The 20,459-nt window shown below is 46.8% G+C and overlaps 1 protein-coding gene across 1 annotated transcript in view; it reads left to right on the top strand.

Annotated features, from left to right (window-relative positions):
- Positions 1–20,459, top strand: part of LOC117363915 (cholesterol 24-hydroxylase-like) — a 68,923-nt gene that overhangs the window by 24,737 nt on the left and 23,727 nt on the right. Inside the window, 3 exon segments of the mRNA XM_033952486.1 lie at positions 4,944–5,057; positions 12,388–12,544; positions 14,746–14,808. Coding sequence (XP_033808377.1) covers positions 4,944–5,057; positions 12,388–12,544; positions 14,746–14,808 — 334 coding nt within the window.

The following is a 20,459-nucleotide window of genomic DNA, read 5'->3' as shown; positions in this document are numbered from 1 at the left end:
GTTCACAATATAGTAAAAAGGGGGGGGGGGGGGAAGAGATGAAATAATCTATATATGCATTACATACAGATACTAAACATTAAGGAAAAGAAATAGGGTTACATAGAACATGACGGCAGATAAAGGCCAAATGGCCCATTCCGTAGTAACCATTATCTCCTCCTCTCCCTATTGGCTAAGGTTCTTAACATTTGCATCTCTTCTTCCTATTGGCTTAGGCCCTTTACACCTGCATTGTGATGTCATAGAGCTGCCCATCTGCAGTAACCATTATCTCTTTCTCTCTCTCGAGGCCCTCTTGAAATCATTCACAGTCTCTGTCTCCACCAGCTCTTCTGGGAGTCTGTTCCATGCATCTACTACCCTTTCCGTAAAAAGTATTTCCTCAGATTACTCCGGAGCCTATCACCTCTTAACTCATTGTAGAGTTTCCTTTTAAATGAAAGAGACTCGACTCATGCGCATTTACATTATGTAGGTATTTAAAACGTCTCTATCAAATCTCCCCTCTCCAGACTTTCCTCCAAAGTATACAGATTGTGATCTTTAAGTCCTTGCCCCATACGCCTTATCACGAAGACCACACACCGTTAGTAGCCTTCCTCTGGACCGACTCCATCCTTTTTTATATTTTTTTGAAGGTGTGGCCTCCAGACTGTACACAATATTCTAAATGAGGTCTCACCAGAGTCTTATAGAGGCATCAATACCTCCCTTTTTCCTACCTGGCCATACCTCTCCCTATGCACACTAGAAAGTTTACTTTCTTTGTAAGCATTCAGAATTACTGGAAATATTATTGATAGGTTGTGATATCTAAGTCAGGATTGGCAAAGAAAAGAAAACCCCCAAATCTCACAAATACAAACAATAGGATACCAAAGAAAACTGTAGAGGGTAATTCTATAAGGAGAGTGCCAACCGGGGGAGACTGGGGTGAGTGAAGCTGGGAGGAGAGGGAAGGTTTCTTAAAGTGATCCCTGGGCTAGGTATGCGTCCATAACTCTCAACACGTCTTTTTGATAATGTGGGCCTCCAGAATTGTGCTACAATTCTGGAGGCCACTTTATCAAAAAGACGTGCTGAGAGTTGAGTCGGTTCAGCGAATGGCCACCAGGATGGTCTCATGACTCAAGGATCTCCCGTATGCAGGAACGGCTGGGTAAATTGCAGCTATACTCACTTGAGGAACGCAGAGAGAGGGGAGATATGATCGAGACATTCAAATATGTCACGGGCTGTATCGAGGTTGGAAAGGAGGCTCTCTTTTTCTTAAGGGAACCCACGGCAACAACGAGGGCATCCGTTGAAATCAGGGGTAGGAAATTTCATGGCGACACCAGAAAATATTTTCATCACCGAGAGGGTGGTTGATCGCTGGAATAATCTTCCACAACAGGTCATTGAGGCCAGCAGCGTGCCAGATTTTAAAAGAAAAGATTGGGATTGGCATGTGGGATCTCTTCATGGAGGTAGTTAGGGGGTGGGCCATTAGTGTGGGCAGACTATAATGGCCGTGGCCCTTTTTCTGCGTCATGTTCTATGTTTCTATTGGCATGTGGGAACTCTTCATGAGGTAGTTAGGGGGTGGGCCATTAGTGTGGGCAGACTAGATGGGCCGTGGCCCTTTTCTGCCGTCATGTTCTATGTTTCTATTTGGCACGTGGGATCTCTTCATGGAGGTAGTTAGAGGGTGGGCCATTAGGGTGGGCAGACTGGATGGGCCGTGGCCCTATTCTGCCGTCATGTTCTATGTTTTTATTTGGCATGTGGGATCTCTTCATGGAGGTAGTTAGGGGGTGGGCCATTAGGGTGGGCAGACTGGATGGGCCGTGGCCCTATTCTGCCGTCATGTTCATATGTTTTTATTTGGCATGTGGATCTCTTCATGGAGGTAGTTAGGGGGTGGGCCATTAGTGTGGGCAGACTAAAATGAGCCGTGGCCCTTTTCTGCCGTCATTTTCTATGTTTCTAACAAAAGATTGGGATTGCCTAATACATACCACCTGACTTCCTCCCCCCCCCCCCCACGTGGCTTTGTATCCACTTAAATTTTGCAAGTCATCACATAAATGTTTTCGTCCAAGAAATAGATGTCAATAACTGTCATCCAATTCCCATATGTAGCCTGGTCAATAATTACGCGGTGTTGCTCCAAACCGTTCTTAAATTGAATACCAGCTCCGAAATGATAGTTTATATAAAGACTAGTCTTTAAGCCCGTTACATTAACGGGTGCTAGAATAGATGGTGTGGTGGTCTGTCTTCTTTTTTCTTCTCTCTCTCTCTCTCACCTTGGCCTCTTCTGTCTGTCTTTCTTGCTTTCTGTACTCTTTCTATTCATCTGGCCTGCTGTCCACCATCACCCCTTGCCTGCTCCCCCTGTCCAGCAGTAGCCTTTCTCCCTTCCTTTTACCTCCCCCGTGTCCAGCATAAATATCTCTCCTTCTTCTCTCTCCTTATACACCTCCCAGAGAACTCCGTTCCTTTCATCTAGCTTCTGCCAATGCCTGAAACAAATTACCCAAGTTTGTTCTCTCAAGCACCTTCCCTTACCTCGTTTAAAAGCAGGCTAAAAACCCACCTTTTTGATATAGCCTTCAATCCATAACCCTACTCCCCAGTTGCCAACAACTGTAGTAGTGTGAAGAGTTTCAGGATTTGGGAAGCAGAGCTGAGATTGTGATGTCATAATGCTCATTCCACCAATAAGAGCCAACCTCATCAGTGATGTCACAATGGCTTGATTGTCCTGTTCTCCACCTCTGCCCTCCAACTCAGCCAGCTGATTAACCGTTCCCCTTAACTGTATCCATGACATCTTGTTTGTCTGTCTTGGCTGTTTAGATTGTAAGCTCTTTGAGCAGGGACTGTTTTATTTGTGACTCTGTACAGCGCTGTGTACATCTGGTAGCGCTATGGAAATAATTCATAGTAGTAGTAGTGTGAAGAGTTTCAGGATTTGGGAAGCAGAGCTGAGATTGTGACATCATAATGCCTCATTCCACCAATAAGAGCCAACCTCATCAGTGATGTCACAATGGCTTGATTGTCCTGTTCTCCCCTCTGCCCTCCAACTCAGCCAGCTGATTACCGTTCCCCTTAACTGTATCCATGGACATCTTGTTTGTCTGTCTTGGCTGTTTAGATTGTAAGCTCTTTGGAACAGGGACTGTCTTCTTTGTGACTCTGTACAGCGCTGTGTACATCTGGTAGCACTATAGAAATAATTCATAGTAGTATCCACACCAACTAAAGCAACAGCAGTGGCAAACTGAAACAAACCAGCTGTGACATCACTTCCTGTACATATCCAGGGCCGCTGGCTCTGCCCTGAAAGAAGAAGTGATGGCGGAGAGGGCGGGATGGCAGACGCAGTATGTACGGGAAGGTCCCACTGCCGGTCCGTTTCAGTTTGCTTGGGGAAAGCAGCAGCAGCAGCAGCAATTAGTGGCAGAAGGTGTTGGTACCGACCCCACCCGCTTTTTGGTGGGGGCTGAACAGCTGCATTGCATCCTGCTAAAAGGTGTGTGATCCACGCAAGCCTAGAGGGGAACATTGACTCATGGTGACTAGATAGGCCACCGCTAGCCACTTCCTCAGTGGTTTTGGAATGGACATGCAGTGCATTTTGTAGGATAACTCAGCTTATTTTTGTCACAGGGCAGTTGGCCCCAGTGTCTATATGTCATTACAACTACTCCCACTCTCATACTCCCTTTTTTTTAGTTCATGTCCAGGGGTCTGGACGGCTTTTAAAAACCCGGCACTATGTCCGGGGTGTTTGGAAAAGCTTCTAACAACAAGCGGACGCCAGGACGGCATCCTGCGCCGGTATCAGGTCAAAGCGCGCGGGACAAAGGCGCGCCCAGACAATTGAGCGCAGCGCGCGCTGCTGCGCCGCTCTAAATTACTGTTTTTAGTGCTCCGACCGGGGGGGCGTGGGGGGGAACCCCCCATTTTACTTAATAGACATCGCGCCGCGTTGTGGGGGCGTTGTGGGGGGCGCTGCGCTCAATTGTCGGCGCGCGCTTTTGTCTTTCGCGCCGTTGTCTATGAACCTGGGTGTCAGGTTAAAAGCGCGCTGGGAGAAAGGCGCGCCCAGACAATTGAGCGCAGCGCACGCTGCTGCACCGCTCTAAATTACTGTTTTTAGTGCTCCGACGGGGGGGGACGGGGGGGGGAAACCCCCCACTTTACTTAATAGACATCGCGCCGTGTTGTGGGGGCGTTGTGGGGGGCGGTGGGGGGTTGTAACCCCCCACATTTTACTGAAAACTTCACTTTTTCCCTGTTTTTAGGGAAAAAGTTCAGTTTACAGTAAAATGTGGAGGGTTACAACCCCCCAAACCCCCCATAACGCCGGCTCGAGGTCTATTAAGTAAACTGGGGGGGTTCCCCAACAAAAACCCCCTGTTGGAGCCCTAAAAACTGTAATTTAGAGCGGAGCTGGCGGCGCAGCGTTGCGCTCAATTGTCAGCGCGCGCTTTTGTCTTTCGCACCTGTTGTCTATGAACCCATCTGCGCATGACATCGTCACGTTCACACCAGTGCATGTGCAGGTGCCATCCCCACAAGCAAACAGGTTGAGGGGGCGGGGCCTGCGGGGCAGAACGGGGTGTGGTTGGGCCTGGGTGCGGGGCATCGGATTCCGGATTTTCGTTTTACGAAAATCTGGTAACCCTACTCATACAGAGTCCTGCCGGTACTACCTTCGGTGTCCCATAACATAACTGATAAATGGTTATCAGGTTTCAACAAGTTCCTTTCACAATCTCCTCGTAATATCGCTCAAAATAACCAGGGTCCTGAAATGAAGTCGGTTCCTTTGGCCTGTTCTTCAGACGATCACTGGGTTTAATATGGGTAATGGCCGCTGTTGTAGGGTGAGTTTTTTTTGTTTGCCGGGAGCGTGTCACTTTTGCTTTGATGTCTCTTTGTAGGTGGCATTTGGTATGGAACTGAATTTGCTGGATGAAAATCAGTCGCCGTTTCCTCATGCCATTGCGATGGTTCTAAAGGCATGGTTCTCTCCTTTCAGATACCTTTTTATTCAGGTGAGGACTGGGAAGCAAAAAAAAAAAAAATGCTGGTTGAGGGATGATTTGTGAAGTGCATCCCAAACCTTGCCTAATCCTTTTGGAATCGGGACCGTAGCAAGTTATGTGCGGGCAGTACAGCCGTACAGGGCACAAGGGAGGCAGGGGCTCCAAAATTGAGTCATATTCATTGTTTTCCATGTTTGGCTGTGACTCAGAAAGGTGGGATAGGAGCTAGAGAATGACACGGTGAAAAAATTCATCACCGTTCCCGTCCCCGTGGATAACCGCGGGAAACCATCTTCATGTCATTCTTTAAGGAGAGAGGGAAGAATCAGAGCATGAATGGCCACAACCACTGACCCGCAAGCTTTGCTTTGAAGAATGCTGGTGTAGAAGGACTGAGGTTGAAACAGACACTACAGAATGACAGTCTCTGGTATCCAGAGCAGATATTGTGATGTCATAATGCCTCATTCCACCAGTGCCTAAGAGCCAATCACATCAGTGATGTCACAATGGCTTCATTATCCTTGGCTCCCATAAGAATCAGAGCATGAATGGCCACAACCACTGACCCGCAAGCTTTGCTTTGAAGAATGCTGGTGTAGAAGGACTGAGGTTGAAACAGACACTACAGAATGACAGTCTCTGGTATCCAGAGCAGATATTGTGATGTCATAATGCCTCATTCCACCAGTGCCTAAGAGCCAATCACATCAGTGATGTCACAATGGCTTCATTATCCTTGGCTCACATAAGAATCAGAGTATGAATGGCCACAACCACTGACCCGCAAGCTTTGCTTTGAAGAATGCTGGTGTAGAAGGACTGAGGTTGAAACAGACACTACAGAATGACAGTCTCTGGTATCCAGAGCAGATATTGTGATGTCATAATGCCTCATTCCACCAGTGCCTAAGAGCCAATCACATCAGTGATGTCACAATGGCTTCATTATCCTTGGCTCACATAAAATCAGAGTATGAATGGCCACAACCACTGACCCGCAAGCTTTGCTTTGAAGAATGCTGGTGTAGAAGGACTGAGGTTGAAACAGACACTACAGAATGACAGTCTCTGGTATCCAGAGCAGATATTGTGATGTCATAATGCCTCATTCCACCAGTGCCTAAGAGCCAATCACATCAGTGATGTCACAATGGCTTCATTATCCTTGGCTCACATAAGAATCAGAGTATGAATGGCCACAACCACTGACCCGCAAGCTTTGCTTTGAAGAATGCTGGTGTAGAAGGACTGAGGTTGAAACAGACACTACAGAATGACAGTCTCTGGTATCCAGAGCAGATATTGTGATGTCATAATGCCTCATTCCACCAGTGCCTAAGAGCCAATCACATCAGTGATGTCACAATGGCTTCATTATCCTTGGCTCACATAAGAATCAGAGTATGAATGGCCACAACCACTGACCCGCAAGCTTTGCTTTGAAGAATGCTGGTGTAGAAGGACCGAGGTTGAAACAGACACTACAGAATGACAGTCTCTGGTATCCAGAGCAGATATTGTGATGTCATAATGCCTCATTCCACCAGTGCCTAAGAGCCAATCACATCAGTGATGTCACAATGGCTTCATTATCCTTGGCTCACATAAGAATCAGAGTATGAATGGCCACAACCACTGACCCGCAAGCTTTGCTTTGAAGAATGCTGGTGTAGAAGGACCGAAGTTGAAACAGACACTACAGAATGACAGTCTCTGGTATCCAGAGCAGATATTGTGATGTCATAATGCCTCATTCCACCAGTGCCTAAGAGCCAATCACATCAGTGATGTCACAATGGCTTCATTATCCTTGCCTCACATAAGAATCAGAGCATGAATGGCCACAACCACTGACCCGCAAGCTTTGCTTTGAAGAATGCTGGTGTAGAAGGACTGAGGTTGAAACAGACACTACAGAATGACAGTCTCTGGTATCCAGAGCAGATATTGTGATGTCATAATGCCTCATTCCACCAGTGCCTAAGAGCCAATCACATCAGTGATGTCACAATGGCTTCATTATCCTTGCCTCACATAAGAATCAGAGCATGAATGGCCACAACCACTGACCCGCAAGCTTTGCTTTGAAGAATGCTGGTGTAGAAGGACTGAGGTTGAAACAGACACTACAGAATGACAGTCTCTGGTATCCAGAGCAGATATTGTGATGTCATAATGCCTCATTCCACCAGTGCCTAAGAGCCAATCACATCAGTGATGTCACAATGGCTTCATTATCCTTGGCTCACATAAGAATCAGAGTATGAATGGCCACAACCACTGACCCGCAAGCTTTGCTTTGAAGAATGCTGGTGTAGAAGGACTGAGGTTGAAACAGACACTACAGAATGACAGTCTCTGGTATCCAGAGCAGATATTGTGATGTCATAATGCCTCATTCCACCAGTGCCTAAGAGCCAATCACATCAGTGATGTCACAATGGCTTCATTATCCTTGGCTCACATAAGAATCAGAGTATGAATGGCCACAACCACTGACCCGCAAGCTTTGCTTTGAAGAATGCTGGTAGAAGGACCGAGGTTGAAACAGACACTACAGAATGACAGTCTCTGGTATCCAGAGCAGATATTGTGATGTCATAATGCCTCATTCCACCAGTGCCTAAGAGCCAATCACATCAGTGATGTCACAATGGCTTCATTATCCTTGGCTCACATAAGAATCAGAGTATGAATGGCCACAACCACTGACCCGCAAGCTTTGCTTTGAAGAATGCTGGTGTAGAAGGACCGAAGTTGAAACAGACACTACAGAATGACAGTCTCTGGTATCCAGAGCAGATATTGTGATGTCATAATGCCTCATTCCACCAGTGCCTAAGAGCCAATCACATCAGTGATGTCACAATGGCTTCATTATCCTTGCCTCACATAAGAATCAGAGCATGAATGGCCACAACCACTGACCCGCAAGCTTTGCTTTGAAGAATGCTGGTGTAGAAGGACTGAGGTTGAAACAGACACTACAGAATGACAGTCTCTGGTATCCAGAGCAGATATTGTGATGTCATAATGCCTCATTCCACCCAGTGCCTAAGAGCCAATCACATCAGTGATGTCACAATGGCTTCATCATCCTTGCCTCACATAAGAATCAGAGCATGAATGGCCACAACCACTGACCCGCAAGCTTTGCTTTGAAGAATGCTGGTGTAGAAGGACTGAGGTTGAAACAGACACTACAGAATGACAGTCTCTGGTATCCAGAGCAGATATTGTGATGTCATAATGCCTCATTCCACCAGTGCCTAAGAGCCAATCACATCAGTGATGTCACAATGGCTTCATTATCCTTGGCTCACATAAGAATCAGAGTATGAATGGCCACAACCACTGACCCAAGCTTTGCTTTGAAGAATGCTGGTGTAGAAGGACTGAGGTTGAAACAGACACTACAGAATGACAGTCTCTGGTATCCAGAGCAGATATTGTGATGTCATAATGCCTCATTCCACCAGTGCCTAAGAGCCAATCACATCAGTGATGTCACAATGGCTTCATTATCCTTGGCTCACATAAGAATCAGAGTATGAATGGCCACAACCACTGACCCGCAAGCTTTGCTTTGAAGAATGCTGGTGTAGAAGGACTGAGGTTGAAACAGACACTACAGAATGACAGTCTCTGGTATCCAGAGCAGATATTGTGATGTCATAATGCCTCATTCCACCAGTTCCTAAGAGCCAATCACATCAGTGATGTCACAATGGCTTCATTATCCTTGGCTCCCATAAGAATCAGAGTATGAATGGCCACAACCACTGACCCGCAAGCTTTGCTTTGAAGAATGCTGGTGTAGAAGGACCGAGGTTGAAATAGACACTAGAAAATGACATGGGATTATTTCCCACGGTTATCCGTGAATTTTGTCACCGTGTCATTCTCTAATAGGAGCTTAAGGGGATGTGTCAACAGGGCACGTTTCTAGCTCGGGACAGTCCTGTCTGGAATGGGCAGGAAAAGAAGCTGAGGATGGGAAGCAATTGTCTCATGGACATGATACTCATGGGAGAACAAAACCTGCACTACATCTGTCCTACTGGTTGGTTTTTGTTTTTTAAATTCCTACTATCTATTCCTATATTTAAAGTGCTTTAATGTAATTAAATGCAAGTATTGTTCATATTCTGGGGGAGAATGTGGCGCAGTGTTTAAAGCTCCAGCCTCAGCACCCTAAAGTTGTAGGTTCAATCTAGAGATTGACACGGGGACAAATTTATCCCCATCCCTGTTGGAACTCAATTTCCCTGTCCCATCCCTATAAGTTTGGTCGCTGTCCCTGTTCCCGCTCCATTCCTGCAAGCTCTGCCTTAACCGCACAAGCCTCGAACACTTGTGATTTTAAAGTGTTCGAGTCTTGAGCAGATGGGGACATAGCTTGCAGGAATGGGGAAGAGACAGGGAAAGAACTTGTGGGGACGGGACAGGAAATTGAGTCCCTGTGTCATTCTCTAGTTCAAACCCAAACTGCTCCTTGTGACCCTGGGCAAGTCACTCAATCCCCACCAGGACAGGCAGGAAAAAATGCTTGTGTACCTGAATAAATTCATATAAACCAGGGGTACCCAACACATCGATCGTGATCTACCGGTCGATTGCAAAAGCAACGCGAGTCAATCGTTTCTATCCCTCCCTTCTGTGCAGCAGAATCCTTGAGCAGCCCCTCCCCCTGCCACGCAGCCAAACCCCTGCTGACCCTCCTATCCTTCTATATCTCCCTCCCATCCGAACCCCGCCAACCGTGAGACCTACATCGCTCCCTCCAAAAAGCAACATTGGTAGCACTCTAAACAGGCTGCTTTGTAGCCTTCTCCCACCAGGGTATTCCCTCTGCCGAACACTAAAGATATTATCAGTAGTGTGGCGCATGAAGGCCCTGGTGGGAGAAGGCCGCGAAGCAGCCTGTATAGAGTGCTGCCGACACTGTTCTGTGGAGGGAGGTAAGTAGGTCTTGTAGTTGGCGGGGTTCGGATGGGAGGGAGAGATGGAAGGATGGAATGGTCAATGGGGGTTCGGCTGCAGGGGGGCTACTCAAAGGTTCTGCTGCAGCTGCACAGAAGGGAGGGACAGAAGCTGTGCAAGGGTTCTGCTGCACGAGCATGGGAGGGAGGGGTAGAAAGATGCTGCAGAGGGAAGGCACAAGGGGATGGATGAGAGGGGAGGAAAGATGCTGTACATGTGGGGGAGAGAAAGGAAAGAGGAAGAATTGGGGTGAAGGAGAGGAAGGGAGAAATGATCATGTACATGAAAAAATAAGACCTATCCTGAAAATAAGCCTTAGAGCATTTTTGGGGCCTCAAATTAATATAAGACACTGTCTTATTTTCAGGGAAACAAGGTATATAAATAAATAAATATATGTTTATAATTTTTATTGTTGGTAAATCATTTTGACTTGGTCATTTTAAAAGTAGCCCTGATGTAAACCATTCTGAGCTCCCTTGGGAGAACAATATAGAAAATAGGGTAAATAAACAGTGTGAAAAATTTCAGCCTCTGATAACCAGAGCTGGTATTGTGACATCATAATGCCTCATTCCACCAATGCCTAAGAGCCAACCTCATCAGTGATGTCACATTGGCTGGATTGTCCTTTACGTGGCTCACTTTTACTACATTTTGATTGCTAGAATGGTGCAGTGGTTAAAGCTACAGCCTCAGCACCTTATGACCTTGGATAAGCCACTTAATCCTCCCATTGACCCAGGTACATTAGATAGATTGTGAGCCTGCCGAAACAGACAGGGAAAAATGCTTAAGTACCTGAATAAATTCATGTAAACCACCCTGAGCTCCCCTGGGAAAACACTATAGAAAACTGAATGAATGAATAAGTAAATAAATGCCAGGGCCAGCCTCCTTTGGGCTAATGCTGAGCCACTGACTTATTTCATGGATCAGTCCAATGTACTACAGTAGGAGACAGTGTTGTAGCGAGGGGGAGAGGCATCCAGGGTGGTGGTGCCCCTCCCCCGCCCTACCTTCACATGCTTCTTCCCCACCCCCTCCTGCCTCACGCATGCCGCATCCTCTGTAACATTCCTGGTGCTAGCAGAAACCCCCAAGCTGCTGTTGCGCCAGCGGCGGCTCTTTCTCTGACATCACTTCCCAGGCACGGAACTTCCTCTTCGACATCAGAATTGATGTCGGAAGGGGGGGGAAGGCTTGTGGGCCCGGTGAAGGCCTGGCATTTTCGGCATCAGGGAAGCAGAGAAAAATTGGCAGCAGTGGCTTGGGGGAGAGAAAGAAAGAAAGGGTCTTGCGGAGTTTGAGACCATTTAATTAAGAATTTTTAAGCTCAATAGGATGCTTGACATAGGCAGTAAGAGACGTCTTCTTTAAAAGGATATTGTTCATATAGAAACATAGAAACATAATGGCAGATAAAGGCCAAATGGCCCATCCAGTCTGTCCATCTGCAGCATCAACTATCTCCTCCTCTCTCTATTGGTTAAGGCTCTTAACATTTGCATCTCCTCTTCCTATAGGCTAAGGCTCTTTACACCTGCATTGTGATGTCACAGAACTTTAGTAACATAGAAACTGATGGCAGATAAAGGCCAAATGGCCCATCCAGTCTGCCCATCCACAGCATCCACTGTCTCCTCCTCTCCCTGTTGGCTAAGGCTCTTAACATTTGCATCTCCTCTTCCTATAGGCTAAGGCTCTTTACACCTGCATTGTGATATCACAGAACTTTAGTAACATAGAAACATGATGGCAGATAAAGGCCAAATGGCCCATCCAGTCTGCCCATCTGCAGGAACCAGTAACTTTATCATACACATAGGTCATGTTATATGTATGATAAAGAGTCTGTAGTAATTCACATAGGTCGTTATATATGTAATTCACATAGGTCGTTATATATGTAATTCACATAGGTCGTTATATATGTATGATAAAGAGTCTGTAGTAATTCAAAAAGTCCTGGATAGAGTGTAACCGAGGAAGGGCAAAATCTCCAGATTTCAGAACTGTTGAGATATGTTCTGAAAAAGTTAAGTGGGAGTGACTTTACTGGAGTATGATCTGTAATCTAACAGAAGATTGGGTTTTTTTCAGCATTATGAACTAAGCAATTACAGTATTGGGCAACCAGTTATTTGGACAGGCAGGAAAATAGGAGATGGGAAGTTTCTTACTAAATGTATACAGCACCATAAACTTTATAGGCAGGCACCATTCTTAGTCCTTAGTGGGCTCACAGTCTAAGGTGTTTTTTTAATACCTGGAGGGTTAAGTGTCTTGCCCAGGGTCACAAGGATTTGCAGTGGGAATCGAACCATCCTGCTCTCTTTGTCGCCATCTGTAGTACATGCCGCAGCATCGCAAGTTTATATGGGAGGTTCAGGAATCTGTCGAACTGCTGCGGAAGACCGGAAAAGAGTGCATCCAGAAAAGGAAACAAGCCATTCAGAGCAGAGAAGAGGTGCCCCAAGACATCTTGACCAAGATTTTGCAGAGCGCTGGTAATTTGAGTGGGATGTATTGCTGTTCAGGGTACTTGCGCCCACTCCAATGCATTTTGATTGTTCACTTTTCAGTGGGATGCAGCGGCTCTCGGAGTCACAAAATTTTGCTAGATCATCTTAAGAGGTGAGCTGATCCATATTTGGGAAACCAGAATGCACAATACTGGATTGGGATTAATTGAATTGAGTAATTGTAATCCATTAAGTGAATCCCTGAGGTTCACAATTGGAACACACAATTTCGATCAGGGGGCGGCACACAGTATTTTCCCTCTTGGGAATATTTATAAGGCCTCCTCCTTTATTAGGCAGAGTCTGCTGTGTTCTGAGGGCCTTTTGGAGCGAAGCATTCCTTTCTGCTGCCTCAAAGTGGAAGAAAAAGCACATAGTTCAGAAACAGTAGTTCTCTCATTAATTGAAAGAGACTATCACATGATTGAATTTTGGAATTAACATCGTTTTCACCTTCCCCTGGATTACTGAGTAGAAGAGCTGTTAGAAAATTATATGGGTCTTGATTTAAAGGGTCTTCATTTGTCTTTCAATGTAACCAGCCCTGTAATCTATAGCCCACATGGACCATACATAGCTTTACATATCAATGCTAGCATTAAGCTCTAGACATCGTTATTAATGGCTGGTCTTGCCTCCATGTTACATACAGCAGGCATAAAAATGATCTGACAACCCACAGGCTTCAGAATGGGGGAGGCCACATGGTCTCCCTCCAAATTGGCAGGCAGAAGCATCAAGTTCTGGCTCTACTCCCCCCACCTACCTCCTCCCGACCGCTGTAATTTTAAATCTCCGGGCAGCCACGATGCAGCGTCAACAAGCAGGCCTAGCTTGGAACCCTTCATTCTGCAGCGTCCCGCCCACGTGGAAAGAGGACGTCGCTGCAGAATAAAAACTTGTGGGGCAGGCTGGCTCATTGACGCTCTCTGGCAGCTGCCCAAAGATTTAAAATTACAGTGACCGGGGAAAGTAGGTGGGGGAGTTGGTAGCTGGAGAGAGGGGTCATGCCACAGGATCCTGCTGGGGCTAGGGCAGAGCTTTTGGACCCCCCCCCCCTAAACAAAAAAGCATTGCGCTGTCTATGTGACAACCTAAAGAATACAATCTGGTCAGGAGACACCAAGAAGAAGAACAACCATTATGGCCAAAGACAGACTTTATTGATGACAATGACTTGACACACAAGAACAGGGGAAACAAATCCAGAAAATACAAGAGAGCAAAACCAAAGTGGAAATGTCCAATCAGAATGGTGCACAAAAAGTGTCTTTCAACTCATCTGATTAATCCAATATCTTTATTCATCCAAAGTAACTCATTGACTCAACATGTACATGTTTCTGCCTTCCGGCCTGCATCAGGAGTCTATGAATCATATACATAAAAATATGAATAGCTAATTAAACATACAATTACATAGAAAAACATAGAAACAATACTGGAGGCCGAAACATGTACATGTCGAGTCAATGAGTTACTTTGGATGAATAAAGATATTGGATTAATCAGATGAGTTGAAAGACACTTTTTGTGCACCATTCTGATTGGACAATGATTTGACACAACCATGTTTTGGCAGCATATCCCAAAATATATTTGGGTACCAAGCCTCAATCTCTTATGTGAATCATATAAGAATCATAGTGGCACAAATTTGATTCACATAAGAGATTGATGTGTGGTATCCAAATGCATTTTGGAATATGTTGATTTCACTTATATCTGACGTTGAACTCTTGAGGCAGGCACTAGCAGAAACATGGCCACACAGAGCTGATCATCTTGTCCCTTCCTGGTGTCTCCTGACCAGCGGTATTTTTCAGGTTGTTTACAAATTTTTGCCTCTTTTATGCCTTCCATAAAAATGATCTGATGCTTTGGGCAGACAAGAAGACGAAGTGGACATAGTTGTTAAACCAAGAGCATAGAAAGAGAATCGGAACATGTTTTTATTAGTGGGGGGAGGGGGGAAAGGAGGCCTGAAGATTTTTCAGTAGGGCGTGTTGGAACTTATTCTTTCCTCCCCATGTATATAGCAACTTGATAATTGTGGCAATGCACTGGGCCACTTGGTCTTCTGCTTTGCACAGCCTCTTCCGCACCATGTACTTCTACAGAAGAATTCATTCATGCTAACATGTGTACAATGTGGTACAAACCGTGTCCTATTTCTATCCACTCAGAGCAAGAAGGAGACTACGACGATGAACTAATGTTGGATAATTTCATCACCTTCTTTATTGCAGGTTAGTGAGTTCTCACATTCTTCCCTCCACCCCATGCGTACTTCTGGAAGGATTCCTAATAGCAGTTTCAGAATAAGGAAGGCGTGATATTACGTGCTTTCCCCCGGGGTAGTGCTGCCCCATTCAGGAAAAAAAATTCAGCCTATTGAACCGATTTTTTTTGATTCGATTCAATTTTCCTGCCCAATTGGGTGTTTTTTTCAAACATCCTGGGGGGGTTTATTTTATAGCTTCTTCACCCCCTTTGCCTTCTCCTAACCACACTGGCGCTGTGGTGTAAACAAAATAAACAAACAAAAAGGACTTTTCTTCTCTCTGTTAAATCCTAGCTCACGTTTGCGGTCTAACACCAGCTCTGGCAGGATACACATTTCAAATCTGACATATTGTAATCACAAAACAGAAAATAAAATTATTTTTCTATCTTATGTTGTCTGGTCATTATTCAAATCTTGTTGATCCGAGGCTCTGGTTGTCTTCTGATAACTTGCTTGCCAGGATCTCCTTCTTTCTTCTTTCTCCGTGCTAACCATCCATCTGCCATCTCTGTCCTCCCCTTCCTATTCCCTTCCCTCCCCAGGAGATCTGGCATCTTTCCTTTTTCTTGTCTCCATCCACAGATCCACCTTTTCTCAACTACCCTTTCATCCAGCATCTCTCCCTCCTTCCCCACCACCCCAGAGTCCACCATATCTCCCTTGCTTTTCCCAACTACCCTCCTATCCAGTATATCTATCCCCCCTCCACACCATCCCTTGTGTCCAACTTCTCTCCCTTTCTGTTCTTTCCCTCCCTAAATCCCATTGCCACCATCTCTCTCCCTCTCCTCTGTTTTTAGACCCATTATTTCTTCCCCCCCAAGGTCCGGCATATGCTCATCTCTTTGAACCCCCTCCTTCCCTCCCTCTCTCCGTGTACTTCTACACCAGGACCCCCCTCCCCTGAAGGTCTGTTCCCCCCCTTGAAGGCCTGCACCCTACCCCTGAAGCCCTGCATCCCACCCCTGAAGGCCTATACCCCCCTGAAGAACTGCACCCCAAAGGACTATGTACCTTCCCGGAAGGCCTGCGTGTTCCCTCTGGCCTCCTGTGCGCGATTTACCTACCAGCAGCAACCTGCAGAGAAGATTGCTGGGGCTAGTGATCTCTGCAAGCTGATATAGGTCTTCAGAGCTGTTTCCTCTGCTGTGATCCTGCCTCTGATGGCGGAGGAGGGGCAGGACCGCGGCAGAGGAAACATCTCCGAAGTTCTATAGCAGCTTGCAGAGATCGCTAGCCCCAGAGATCTTCTCTGCAGGCTGCTGTTAGTAGGTAAATCATGTGCGGGAGGCCAGGGGGGAAGCCGGACACCAGCCGGAGGCCAGAGGGGACGCTGGACATCAGTAGGAGGCCAGAGGGGAACCGGACACCAGCATTTCCCGACTGACCCTCCCCCCTTGCCCTCTAAAGCAAGTGCGGCAGCAGCTGGCCAGCAAGAGCAGCACTGCCGCTTCTGCTTTAGGGGGTGAGGGGGGAGGGTCAGTTACCGAATCGGGAGGTCGATTTTTAAAATTTTTTAAATCAATTCGAATCGATTCACCCGAAATGAATCGGTGAACCGATTCAAATCGTGAATTGGGCAGCACTACCCCAGGGTCCTTGCAAACTGAACCAACAGATAGAGATCCAAGATATTAATCTGAAATCTACAGTTTGCTAAAGTCATTTTTAGTACCTATAATACATTGGAGGTAATTCTTTAGAGTGTAAATTTTAGCACCGATAACTAGTACTGTCCAATTCACCGATTCACTTCAGTGAATCGATTTGTTTTCTAAAAACATTGGCCTCAACGATTCAGCAAGTCCTGGGTCTTCTAACATAGTCCGGATCTCCTAAAGCAGCAGTGGCAGTGGCCAGCAGGCAAAGGCAGTGCAGTGAACAGGCTACTCCTGGCCTGCCCTGCCAGGCTTCCCTCTGCTGCATCACTGATGACATCACTAATGACGCGGCAGAGGAAACCCATAGCGGGGCAGACCGTGAGCAGCCTGTTCAGATTACTGCCTCTGCCAGCATGCCTCTGCTACCACTGCTGCTGCTTTAGGAGGCCCATCAGAATGTCAGGTTTCACAGGGGGAGGGGATGGGGGAGGGTCAATTGGGAAGTTTTGCACAGGGGGATAGGAGGGATGGAAGGCTGCTGCACAGGGGAATGAGAGGGAGGGATGGAAAGCTGCTGCAAATGGGCGGAGAGAGGACAAAGAAAGAATTGTTGGACATTGGGTGGAGGAGATGAAGGGAGAGATGCAACAGAGAGGTAGAAAGGGGAGAGAGGAAGAAATCCTGCATTTGGTGGAGGGGAGAGAAACATACATGGAGAAGAGAGAGAAATGTTGAACATAGGGTGGAGGGCAGGGAGAGATGCTGCATGGAAAGACAGAAAGAAATGTTACACATGATAATGGAGGGAGGAAGGGAGAGATGTTGCATGGAGGTGAATAGGTTTGACCCAGGGCACAAGGCAAGGAGGGAGAGATGGTAGACATTGGGAAAGAAATAGAAATGTTGGCTATGGCAATGGAAGGGAAGGTACAGAGATGAAAGATGAATAGTGAGCACGGAGAAATAAGAAAACTTTAAATGGGCAGGAGACCCTGGTGAGTCAGTTAACAGAAGACAAACAGAAACCAGAGCCTGGGACCAACATGATTTAAATAATAAAATGACCAAAGGTAGAAAAAATAATTTTATTTTCTATTTTGTGATTACAATATGTCAGATTTCAAATGTATATCCTGCCAGAGCTGGTGTTAGACAGTGAGCGTGAACTAGGACCTACCAGAGAGAGGAAAAGTCTTTTTTTGTTTTGTTTACAGCACTAACATGGGGTTGGAGAGGGCAAAAGAGGGTGGGGTGGGTGAAGAGGCTACAAAATAAACCTAGGCCATTTGAAAAAAACACCCAGTTGGGTGGGAAAAGTGAATTGAATTGAAAAATCAATTCAACAGGCCAAATCAAATTGAAAATTTTTTTCCCTGAATCGGTCAGCACTACCTATAACACACTGGAAGTAATTCTTTAAAGAAAGTGCTTACATTTAAGCAACTGATATGCTTGTATACCATAAAAAAGCTGGAATATACCCTATATACTCATGTAGAAGTTGAAAAATTTAGATGTTAAGATGCCTTCAATAAACCAGGATTGTCTTATCCATGGATCATATGAATAGTGGCTCATAAAATGAATCCCCCACTCCCATCAATGGTGCGAGCCAACATCTATTCCACCACTTCCCTCCTTCTGCCCACGCATGGTATGACTTCTCTCTCTCAATCCCCCACCTCCCATTGTGCCTCCACATTTGTCTTCTAGAGAGCAGCAGCAGTGCAGCGATATACTTAGGGCAACTTCTGCGTGCTCTGGAGCATTTCCTCGGGCCCTTCCTGCCACCTTTGATGCAACTTCCTGTTTCCGCATGGGCAGGAAGAGTCAGAAGGAACACTCTGGAGCAGACAGTAGGTGGCCTAGGTGTATCACTGCGTGGCTGCTGTTCTCTAGAACAGTGGTTCCCAACCCTGTCCTGGAGGACCACCAGGCCAGTCAGGTTTTCAGGATAGCCCTAATGAATATGCATGAGAGAGATCTACATATAATGGAGGTGCCAGGCATGCAAATTTGCTCCATGCATATTCATTAGGGCTATCCTGAAAACCCGACTGGCCTGGTGGTCCTCCAGGACAGGGTTGGGAACCACTGCTCTAGAAGACAAGTTTTAAAGGGGGGGGGGTTGAGATAGAGGGGAAGATGTCAAACTATAGATGGAGGGAAGGAAAGATGCTGGACCAAGCACTGGGAGGAGGGAGGAAAAGAGGAAGAGAAAAAGAAAGGGGCAGAGAGATGCTGGATAATGGGAGAGATGGGTGGAGGGGAACCACTGTTGGGCCTAGAGATGGAGGGGAGGGGGAGGGAGGGAGTAATGTTAGACCCATTTTCAGCCTTGACAGATGACAGCAGTTTTGGCTCCCAAACTATAAATGAGATTGACTTATAAATATGTATATACATTATAGGGCAGGGGTGTCAAATGTCGGTCCTCGAGGGCCGGAATTCAGTATTTCCCCAATGAATATGCATGAGATCTATTAGCATACAATGAAAGCAGTGCATGCAAATAGATCTCATGCATATTCATTGGGAAAATCCTGAAAACCCAACTGGATTGCGGCTCTCGAGGACCGACATTGACACCCCTGGTATAGGGGAAATTCTATAAATGGGGCTCAAAATTCAGCACACACAAAAAAAATTGATGCTAAACGGTATTCCAGAACTGGCATTGTAGGATCAGCACTCTATAGAACAATGGATAGTACCAGAATCTGTGCTCAACTTCGGGCACAAAGATTTACATCAACCGAAACCAGGTATAGAACCTGGCATGCAAGTTGGGCACAGATTCCCCAAATCCTAGAAACACTGCATGGTCAGATCCACACAGAGACACTTTAGTACTATTCTATAAACGGGTACGTAAGTGTGTTTTTATGCGGAGCTGTCATGTCGACACGTTGCATCCATTAGATCACTGGTCCGCCTAATGTTCAGCAGATTTGTAGAATTTCCCCTTTTGCATGCATATGCCAGATTTGTGCCTAAACACTATGCCAGGTGCATAGCCAGACCTTGGATTCTGGGGGGGGTTCCAGAGCCCAACATGGGGAAGCACAAAATTTTGCCCTGCTCCCCGCCACTCTCCGTCTCCCTTGCGGAAACCACATAGCCTGTGGTGTAGTGAGGGTGGGAGGTGCTTGGGACAGTGGCGCCACCCTTGCTCACTTCTCCGCCCCCCAACCTGCTGTGCGTGCACGCTCTCCTTCCCCTACCTGTTTAGCTTCTCCAGTGCGAGCAACCTCTCTAACTTGCTGCCAGCGTCGGCTCTCCCACTGATGTCGCTTCCTTTTCGCGGGACCTGGAGTAACGGCAGAAAGGGGCACCGAGGCTGGCGCGAGCAGTAGGTTGGAGCTGCTGCTCATGCTGGCAAAGAACTAGAGGTATGGTGGCGTGGAATTGAAGGCGCGTGCGTGCGGCAGAGAGGAGGATAGATGGCTGGCGCCCAGGAAGGTCTGCCCCCTCCGCCTCCCCTTACTATGTTACTATAGTAAAATCCGGACCCCTCTAGACCCGCCCTCAGGTCCACCCAGTTACACCCAAGTCCTGCCCTAGCCCTGCCTCCTGCTGCCTGCTCTCGTTGGGCAGGAGGGCATCCCTGCATGGGAGCATGCCCTACTACCTGACGCAATTTTGAGAGAGCTTTTCAAAACCCGGATAAAGTGCTGGGTTTTGAAAAGCCATCTGGACCCCCGGTCATAGGGTTACCAGATGTTCAGTTCAGAAAATCCAGACCCCTTAGACCTGCCCCTGGCCCACCCAGTTCTACCCACCCCTTCCCCATCACGCCCCAGTCCCAACCTAGCCCCGCTTCCTGCTGCTGGGTTTTGAAAAGCTGTTCGGACCCCCGGACATGTCCTCAAAAGGAGGACTTGTCTGGAGAAAATCCAGATGTTTGGTAACCCTACACATAACTGAATTGGTTGGGGGTCCCCCAAGCCCTGCCAGCAGAAACCCTCCTCCATCTGAAGCCTGCCAGCGGTGCTTTTCCTGGGCTGCTGAC

Source organism: Geotrypetes seraphini, chromosome 7 (assembly GCF_902459505.1).
Source record: "Geotrypetes seraphini chromosome 7, aGeoSer1.1, whole genome shotgun sequence".
NCBI classification, from domain to species: domain Eukaryota; kingdom Metazoa; phylum Chordata; class Amphibia; order Gymnophiona; family Dermophiidae; genus Geotrypetes; species Geotrypetes seraphini.
This window is presented reverse-complemented; position numbering and strand designations above follow the sequence as displayed.